At 42.5% G+C, this 10,184-nt stretch overlaps 1 protein-coding gene across 2 annotated transcripts; it reads left to right on the top strand.

The window, feature by feature from the left end:
- The first annotated feature begins 451 nt into the window (after positions 1-451).
- Positions 452-5,226, top strand: TIRAP (TIR domain containing adaptor protein). Of its 2 annotated transcripts, none has more exons than XM_072611534.1 (4): positions 452-534; positions 1,857-2,027; positions 2,847-3,425; positions 3,726-5,226. In XM_072611534.1, exons 2-4 carry the CDS (start codon positions 2,021-2,023, stop codon positions 3,743-3,745), a joined length of 606 nt encoding a protein of 201 aa, XP_072467635.1. In that variant the 5' UTR covers positions 452-534; positions 1,857-2,020; the 3' UTR covers positions 3,746-5,226. The 2 variants fall into 2 exon arrangements, with proteins under 2 accessions (XP_072467635.1, XP_072467636.1); XM_072611535.1 differs by lacking the exon at positions 452-534 and adding an exon at positions 579-1,115.
- Positions 5,227-10,184: the final 4,958 nt, after the last annotated feature.

Here is a 10,184-nt window from a genome sequence, read left to right on the forward strand (position 1 = left end):
ATGACTTAGCTGTCCTCAGCAATGCAATGATCCAAAACAATACCAAAGGACTCAGGATGAAGCATGCTATCCCGCTCCAGAGAAAGAACTAATATTGTTTGGATACAGACTGAAGCAGGCTATTTTTCACGTTCTTTGTTTCATTTTTTTTCTTTTAATCGCATCTTCTTGTACAAAATGACTAATATGGAAATGTTTTACATAATTACACATGTATAATCTATAATCAATTGAGATGATCCTCAGGGAGAGGGAAGGGAGAGATAGATTTGGAACTGAAAACTTTAAAAATGTTAAAATTTGGGAAATAAATAATTGGAGTTAGAAATTTAAAAAAAAAAAAAAAGAGGTTGAAGGTTTAAGCTTTGCACGGAAAGATTCAGGAGGCCCCAGGCTCCTTTACTTCCGTCTGGAACCACTTCTGCCTGAAACCTCCCTCCTCTGACCACTCACTTCCTTTCTGAGTCAAAGGCGGAGTCAGACTACCACAGCCTGGCGTCTAAGTGGGTGCCCTCCTACCTCTTCCTCTCTCTGGTGAGTGCTTGGGCTGGGTGAAGAGAAGTTGGGGAGTGGGTAGGGAGGGGACACCATGACATCTCCTAAGGAAGGACTGGGCTACACAGTCTCTGGGCTTCCAAGATGGGGAGGGAGGGGAGATACCTGGGAAGAAAGCCTTTCACACACCCCAGGGCAGGGCAGAAAGGGACCAGAGGTGTTCCTGGGGAGGCATACAGAACAGCAGCCCTGAGCTCCAGCTGTGCTTTTGTCCAGAAAGGACCCTTCCTGCCCTCCCCCACACCCTGTCTGTCCCCTCTGCTGCATGTCTCTGCTTTGGTGTCCTGCCCCATTTTACCCAGGCTCCTTTCCCCCATTCCACCTTCTTCCTCTTCCCCTCTCCTTTCAATCACTCTCAGCAATCTGATTTCCGTCTTGAGAAAGATGTCATTCTTCCATTATGTAAAAAAAAAAAAAAAAAGCCTCCAGCCCCCGAGGGTCTCCCTTAGTTCTGTATTGCTCTGTCTGTCCCTGTGATCCTGCCTCACTGTCTCCCTCTACCTGTCTTATGCCAACCTCCGAGTGTGTTTGTCTACACAGGAAAAGCCACATGAGTGAAGGTAAGATGCCGCTATCTGTTCTCTGCCTCTTGAAATGACTTTCTATTATATTGCATTTTTTTGTATTTGCTTAGTTTGGACATTTTATATCCTATCAGTGGAACAGAAGTTCCTTGAGAGCAGCAAATAAATATTTGTTGAACTGAATCTCTCTAGCTTTTTTTTTTTAATATAGGAACTTTCCCCTTACCTCTCCTAGAATCACTTATTCCTTTCAAAGCATAACCTTCTACATGAGATCTTTCCCAACTACTAGTGCTTCCCTCTGAAAATTATCTAGTATTTATTTTGTACACATAGATATGTACATGTTGTCTCATCCAATGGAATGTAAGCTTTTTGAAGACAAGGGCTGTTTCTTTTCTTTTTTGTCTTTGTATACCCAGTGCCTGGCACATAACAGGCTCTTTAAAAATATCTGTTCATTGACCTACCTATCTGTTTTGGTCTCCATACTTAATGGGCTTAGATAGTACAGATTTCCTCACTACAGGGTTTCAGGACTAGAGACCAGGACTAGGGCATACTGTTTGTTAACCCCTGGATCTTGAAAACTCACAGCCTTTGATACACTGATCTAGGCTTAATGAAAAATGAATTTTAGTCACTGTGAACCAGTCCTATGGAGAAATCAAGAGAAAGAACGCATATAGGCCTTTGGGACAGTTTAGGAGCCCACTGACCCTCTGAGGCTAAGGACTGCTATTTTGACATGATGGTATCTGTGACTATCCCTCATAGGATGGCTGTTCCATGATGCCTGACCTGGACTGGGGCTTGACCTGGATTGAGGTTTCCCCTGTCCCACCAGTGTTCTGCCTCTCACAGATCAATTGCAATCCCATGTCAAGTGCCACCAACCTCACCTTCATTTCCTCGCTCCTGAACCAGGAGGCCTAGGCAGGATGGCTGGTAAGTAGAACTGAACTGCTTCAAGGAAAGGGCTGAATATAGGCTAATTCCGTATTATCTAGATATAGTTCTCATAGGAAGGGGAAGGGAAAGAAGGGGAAAGGGCAGGACAGAAATCCCAGGGAAATTGGGAAGTGAGAGGACAATGCCCCAGCTAGGCCTAGAACTCCAGGCTAGGAGACAGAAAGATTTGTCCTGTTTCTGACTTTGCAAATAATTTGCTGTGTAGGCCTCATTTCTCCTTTTGTAAAATAAGGGGTTTGGATTAGGTGACCTCTAGCCTTATAATGACATCCTCCAAGTTTAAATTCTGTAATAAAGTCTTTATACCTCCTAGAAAAAAAAGGTTGCTATAGTATTGTCCAACCAGTTTCTTCTGTAGGACTTTTCTTGATTCTAGATGGCATTCTTGAGCTAGAGGTCCCTCAGTCACAAGCCTAGGGCACAGAGACCTATCTCCTTCCATTTCAATGCTTGCCCCAGCCATCCTCATTCCCCGCTGAGAAGAGAGCACCCAGCTCAGGGAAGCACCAGATTCTAACAGTTCCAAACCTTCTGGCCCTAGAAAGAGCTTCATGCTAGTTTTCTGGAAGAAAAAAAAAGTCCTAGTGGGCTATGTTTATCTAAACTTTAGGAGCTTTGTTGCTGCATTGTCTCATTCCTATTTCTTCCTTTCCCAGTGATGACCCTAGTTTTACTGGAACCATAACAGTGCCAGCTCTGTCCTTCTCTTTGTTCTATCTTTTCAATATAAATTCTCCCTCCCTCACTGTCAAGACTACCCTCATTCCCTGTTGCTCTGCTCTCTTACTCTCTCAGGCTGGTTACGACAGATCCTGCGTAAGCCCAAGAAACGCCATTTGCGGCCAGACACCAATACCAGGGATGTCTCAGAGCTACCCTCCCAAAGCAGTTCTCTGCCTGAAACTGAGGAATCCACCCAAGTTCCTACCCCAGATCCAGCAGACTCAGGGAACACGAGTAGCAGCTCTCGTTGGAGTAAAAGTTACGATGTGTGTGTGTGCCACAGTGAGCAAGACCTGATACCTGTCCAGGAATTGGTTTCCTATTTGGAGGGTGAGCCCAATGGACTTCGATGCTTCTTGCAGCTTCGGGATGCAACCCCAGGGGGTGCCATCATGTCAGAACTATGCCAGGCAATGGGCAATAGCCACTGCTGTGTACTATTTATCACCCCCCATTTCCTTCAGGACCCCTGGTGCAAGTACCAAATGTTACAAGCTCTAAGTGAGGCCCCTGGGTCTGAGGGCAACACTATACCCCTGCTGTCTGGCCTGGCCCGAAGAGATTACCCCCCTGAGCTCCGATTTATGTTCTACATCGATGGCAACGGCCTTGACAATGGATTTGGAAAGGTCAAGAACACAGTCTGGCGTTGTAAGCAGCATGATGGTGGTGGGGGAGGTGGGATACAAAAGGCCTCTGATCCACCAGAAAAGTTACTTTGGTTTCTTTTAGATAGGGATGGAGACCTTTTTGGGAAGGGATCAGGTAGGGTGAAGAACACTGGTCTGCAAGGGAGAAAAGGTACAGAAGGGAAGGGGAGGTATGTGATATTGCCAAGGGTTTGAAAACAGGTTTGGAAAATAGAGAAAGAAAGTGACAATAACCAATTTGGAGAAAGGGACCTCATTTGTAAGGAAACTGAGTCCCATGACTCTACTCTGTCTTTTCCAGACCTGCAAAGATTTAACTGAGGTGTATACTCCATCTCATCACCATGGAGCCCAGAATGTTGCAGCAAGACTGGACTTGAAGAGGGGACGCTGAAGGTCTCCAGAAAGCTCTAGTGGAGAACCAGACAGGTGCTATAAGGATTCATGGCCTCAGCAACACTTCTGTTCTACCTCTGAGAAAGCCTATAGCTGGCTTCTCCAATACTTGGGGTTCTCGTTCCCAAGAACTAAACCCTGGCCATGGGAAAATTCAAGATCCTAGAAATTCAGGTTGCTGCTCATGTCACTGCCTTAGAGTATTTCTTAGGCAGAATGAATGCGTTACTTTGTTTTCTGTCCAAAAGGGAGTCCTGCCTCCATAAATTCTGAAGTCTATTACATGCTCTGCCTCATGCATGGGCACATTTGTGTAGCTCTGTGTCCTTGCCCAGGGAGAGAGCCACTTGATCTGCTCCATCAGGCAGGGTTACCAAACCAAGCGCAGGCCACTGTGTAGACTAAGGAATTCTGGCTCAATTGGAGGAAATGTAACTGGTGTCAACTCTTCCCTGCATACAGCTCTTCTATTTTCCCTACCTTCTCCAACCCATCTTCATAAAGCTCTTTAAATAGAAGCATCCCATACAACATTTTTTTATGAGGTGTATGTCAGGGCTTTGGAATTATAAAGTTGGTTGGTCAATAAGCATTTATTAGACATGCCATGTCAGGCACTACGCTAAGCACTGGGGATACAAAGAAAGGCAAAAGTCAGTACCAGCCCTTGGGAGCTCACAATCTGATGGAAAAAATTACATGGATATTATTTAAAGAAATTAAAGCCCTAAACAGAAAATCATTTTGAGTGAGAAAAGGGAAGGGACAGGGTTATGATTAAGGAGGGGGATGGAAAAGTAGGATATACAGAGAGAAATTTCTAGGGCCTCCATACCTAGAGCTACAAACAATTTGATTATCCATACTTAAAATACCTAGGCGACTTTAATGGAATGCCAGCAAATTTTACAATGATTAATGACTTCCAACCTAGGAGATGCAGTTTGTTTTAAGGGGCATTTTTGTTTTTAAAATCTTTACTTAGCTCTAATAAAAAGGTACTGGAAAGTTTTTTTTACATTAAAAAAGTCCCCTATATTTGAAAAGATGGGAAGCCTTTGGCTTAGAGAGAAAGGAATTTGACTTTCAGGGTGTGCAATCTCAGATTGTGGAGTTGGAAGAACTATTATTTTTCACAGAATTTAATCTACTTTCCACTACACCCACCACCCCAGCCTCTTCCCATTTTTGCCTTGATTCCTTGCCTGTCCTTCTTTCCCCTACCATTATTCCAGATTATGCTTTACACTAAAGGGATTTGAATGGAATAAATTGGTGATCTGTATAAGAGGAGGTAATTTCTACACCAGAAGTTCCCAACCCTGATGAAATCACATGTCTGAATCCCCCCAAAATGCCCTAGCTCTTGTTCAGAGATTAATAAATACTTGTTAAATTGATCTGAATTACTCTCAAGATTTTTATAGTACAATAACAAAGTGCTCTTTAAAAGAAATAATTAAATAGTTGGAGAAATATTCATTGTTCTTGGATGAGTCACACTAATATAATAAAAATGATGATACCACCTAAATTAACTTATAGTGCTGTACTAATTAAACTACAAAGAGAATACTTTATAGAGCTAGATAAAATGGTAACAAAATTTATTTGGAAGAGTAAAAGGGCTAGAATTTTAAGGGAAATAATGAAAAAAGGAATAAAAAAGAAACGGCTCTCACATGTTTTAAATAGTATTACAAAGCAGTTCTTATCAAAACTATTCGGTACTACTTAAAAAATAGAAAAAGTGGATTATGGAACAGATGAGTCACAAACGAATGAACTTACAAGTGGAGTGTTTGATAAGTCTGAGGGCATGAATTACTTAGGGAAGAACTCCCTATTTGATAAGAACCATTGGGAAACTGAAAAGCAGTTTGGCAGACATTGAGTTTTGACCATCCTCTTACATTAGTTGGCACCATAAACTTAGAAATGGTTATGCCTCTGGAACATTAAAGATTACATCCTTTTTTGTAAGGCGAAAACCAGGTCAGATATCTTTTACCACTTTGGCTAAGAGAAGTATTCTTGGAGGGTATAGAGCTTAATTGGGCCTTGAAGCAAGGATAGGACTTTGATGGATGGAAATGAAGTAGGATCAAACCCCATTCCAGGCATACAGATAGGAGAAGATAGGATGGGAACAGGAATGAAGATTAGTCCAGTTCATCTGAAAAGTGGAATAATTTTTTTTTTTTTGGTCAATAGGCATTTACCTCAAGATCATTGATAATAAGAAAGGCCCTCACACACACCAAAATATTTATATCAGCATTTTGTGGGAACAAAGAACTGGAAACAAAGTCAATGCCCATTGATTGGGGAATGGCTAAGCAAAGTATGGTACACAAATGTAATGGAATCTTGCAGTGTGAACTGTAAGAAATGACAAATATGTATACAGAGAAGTACAAACTTAAATAAACAGATAAAAAGTGAAGTAAATAGAGCCAGGAAAACAGTAAGTACAATAACTACAAAAATGTAAATGGAAAGAACAATTGCCACTAAATAATGGAAATGAATGTTGCAAAATGTTTATTTCAAAGAAGAAATAAGAGACAGTGCTAGGGTTGGAAGCTCAATTCCAGGTGGACAGTCTCGGGTGGGTAAAGGTGGGAACTTCTAAATCTTAGAGTTCTCACGAGGCCCCCCCCAGGAAACGGCTGGGAATCGAGGTGAACCGAGCTATCTCGTGTATTTCCGCCTCTTCCCGTGAGAAACGTGATGGGAGAGAGCTCTCCCCGCCCTCAAGATTGTCCCAGATCTGGGCACACTATTGTTATCTAACAGCACGGTATTCAGATGCAAACTATGCTGCTGAAGAGTTTAAGTAGGATCAGGAAAGCCTGAAAGCTCTCTTGGCGGAGGGGCGCGGAGCGGACAGGACAACAAGGCTCCTCTTTTCCTCTCTCCTCTCTCCCCTCCCCCTCTCTCCCCGCTTATACTTCTACTTCCAATCTCTTATTGTAAGATCTTTGCCTCCTTGGGAGATTCTTCGCTCCCTCCTAAGGAAGAATTCCCCTGCACTTGTAACTAGACCCTGAAATAAAGCTCAACCCTTGTTCGACTCTGGAACGTCCTTTCTCTCATACGAGCATCCGGTTTGGCCAACCGAAGACTTCGGGAGGTGAGGTAAGAAGACTCGGGTAGCCCACAGGCCTCTAGGCCTGGCAAGACAGCACCTTCCCCTTCCACTCCTTCTCAGATATGGAAGTGAAATAGGGTCCAAAGTGTGGAATATTGCATATATTCTAAGATTTTTCCAAGTACCGATTGATTTTCCCCCTTCTTTCTTTAAAAAAGATTCTTTGTTATATGAGATGGTTATCTAAGAGAGGAAAAGGGGAGAGATAAAAGAATTTAGACAATGTACAAAAAATGTCAATAAAATGCATGTTAAAAATAAGGAATACAAAAACATTGATCCAGTACCTACTATGTGTCAGGAACTGTGACAAGTGCTAGGGACACAAATATGAGAAAGAAATACAGTCCTTGCTCCCAAGCAGTTTACAATCTAATGGGGAAGACAACATACAAAAGAAACCTGAAAATGGGAAGAGAAGAAGGGTAGGTACCCAGCATGAGGATATGGTAGAGAAGTCAAAGAAATCCAAAATGAATGAAGATAAATGGGAAATGAGATGCTGAGGAGAATAGAAAGGAGGAAGAAGGGAGTGAAACTTGCTATTTCTCATCATTGGAATGGATGATTTGTTTTGCCTGATGGCTATTGATTGGTCGTAGGTGAGGTTTTTTCCCCTCTTTTTTCTCCTCAGTTTTTAATTGAAGGAGGTCAGAAGGAGGGTTTATCAATAATAATCTCTCCTCACCAAAAGAAGGGCCACCATAACATTTTCACAAAGTGCAATAAAAAAGAAGAGAAGGAATTTCAGAAGGGAGTTTTTAAAGTCACATGAACTTAAAAACAAAAGCAAACCATATGAAATGGAGAATCATGATTTTTTCTACAGAATCTTCTGCATTCTGCTGCATGAATGGAAATGCTCTTTTTGGTATTTAAGTTCAGAATAAAAATTATGTTAATCAAATAAAAAGCAATCATTTAAAAAACAAACCAAAGAGCTAATGATAATCTGTTCTCATTTTCACTTTGTCAGGAATAGAGCAAGTGCCAAGTGCCTGTAAATACTTGGAAAATATTTAATATTTCCCTGTGTTAAAATCTATATGTTCTATACTCAATTCTGTTTTACTTTTAGTTCTGAATTTTCTCCCCCCCTTCCCCTCATCCTCCCATTGAGAAGGAAAACAAAACCCATTACAAATATATATGGTCAAGCAAAACAAATTCCCGCATGAGCTAGATTCTCCCCTCTCCACCTCCCCAAGAAAAGGAAGATAATGTGCTTCACACATCTGCCTTCTTGAGACTATACTAGGCCATCACTAGTCATCTTGACTTCTCTCTTGTGACTGGACTCCAGGAATTCTGGAGGAGAGAGTGAGGCTGACCACTTTGCCCAGCTCTTCCTCTCTTAAATCAAGTGCACTTGCAAGTCAAGACATCACCTCCTGATGTCACTGGTCCTCTTCTAGAACAAAGGATAAACACCAAATAATCCTGAGTTCAGAGCTCTCTAAATTGAGGTGAGTTTCATGTTTTAACATGAGTCCTTTCGAATTATTCACCTAGCTTATTCTGGATACCAGGGTATAAGTAAAGGTGGTAATGAGTAATTATTTTTACAGTATTTGTTAAGGACCTAATTGTACCAGGCATTATATTAAGTACCACAGATATTTAGACAGATTTTTCACTTTGGAATTATAATGAAGGACAGAATTCAACTGACTGTCTTCTACGAAACTAGCCAATAAATGGATCATCAGTTGGGGAAAATTCTCATCTTGTCCAAGTTACCCAAAGGGCAGGGCTGTGGATTAGACCAAAGTACATTCCATAGGATGACTGTGGAGTAGTGGAAGGAGCATCGGGCTTAGAGGCTTAGCTGTGTGACCATGGACAAGGCTCCTGACTCCTCTGAGTTTCAGCTTCCCATCTATAAGATGAAAAAGTTAGACCATCATCTCTCAGGTCCCAGCAGTCAAGTTCTCTGACTTTGTGGAATGGATAAGATCTGTATAAGCAAAATTCCTCATAAGGCTGCAGTTTGTGCTCTCTAGAATCACAGCCCAATTCAATTCAGTAAGTTTACTTAATGCCTACTATGTACAGATTAATGCCACAGAATCAGGGGTGGGGAGCCTGCACTAGGTACAAAGATAAATGCCAGGCCGCAGCCCTCACGGTGATTGCAGTCTATGAGAGGAGAGAGAACATACAGAAATAACCGTAACACAAATAACACAGGTAGAAGCTATTAGTAGTCACTGAAAGGAAAGGTCATTTATTCTGACAGGGTCAGGTTGTTGCTATCACTTTGGTCCTCCATTCTCAAAGACGACCATGACATCAGGAAGGTGATGCCATGACATGCAAGTGGCCTGGATTTAAGGGAGGCAGGGCTGTGCAAAGTCACCAGCCTCTTTCTCCTCCTAAGCCGTCTGGGTCTAGTGGTGAGATACAGATCAGGATGACTAGAGATGGCCCAACAGGGTCAGGAGAAGTTTCATGGAGGAAATGACTCTGAAGCTAGTTCTTGAAGGATGAGTAGGAGTCCAAAAGGGATTAAAGAGATTAAAGTTGGAGAAGGCACCTCCAGACTTAGGGGATTGCTAAGTGGTTCAGTGGATAGAGCTGGGCCTGGAGTCAGGCCTCAAACACTTCTTAGCTGTGTGTCCTGGGCAAGTTATTTAACCTGTTTGCCTCAGTTGCCTCATCTGTAAAGTGGAAATAATAACAACACCTGCCTCACATAGTTGTTGTGAAGATCAAGTGAGGTATTTGTAAAATCACTTAGTACCTAGCACATAGTTGCCAGGCCTAGAGGCCTGAGGGCTACCCGAGTCTTCTTACCTCACCTCCCGAGGTCTTCGGTTGGCCAAACCGGATGCTCGTATGAGAGAAAGGACGTTCCAGAGTCGAACAAAGGTTGAGCTTTATTTCAGGGTCTAGTTACAAGTGCAGGGGAATTCTTCCTTAGGAGGGAGCGAAGAATCTCCCAAGGAGGCAAAGATCTTACAATAAGAGATTGGAAGTAGAAGTATAAGCGGGGAGAGAGGGGGAGGGGAGAGAGGAGAGAGGAAAAGAGGAGCCTTGTTGTCCTGTCCGCTCCGCGCCCCTCCGCCAAGAGAGCTTTCAGGCTTTCCTGATCTTACTTAAACTCTTCAGCAGCATAGTTTGCATCTGAATACCGTGCTGTTAGATAACAATAGTGTGCCCAGATCTGGGACAATCTTGAGGGCGGGGAGAGCTCTCTCCCATCACGTT

This window comes from Notamacropus eugenii, chromosome 5, assembly GCF_028372415.1.
Source record: "Notamacropus eugenii isolate mMacEug1 chromosome 5, mMacEug1.pri_v2, whole genome shotgun sequence".
NCBI classification, from domain to species: Eukaryota; Metazoa; Chordata; class Mammalia; order Diprotodontia; family Macropodidae; genus Notamacropus; species Notamacropus eugenii.

Coding starts and splice junctions, on each gene's coding strand:
- TIRAP (XM_072611534.1), top strand. Junction 3,426..3,725: donor CAAGAACACAGTCTGGCGTT/GTAAGCAGCATG, acceptor TGTCTTTTCCAG/ACCTGCAAAGATTTAACTGA.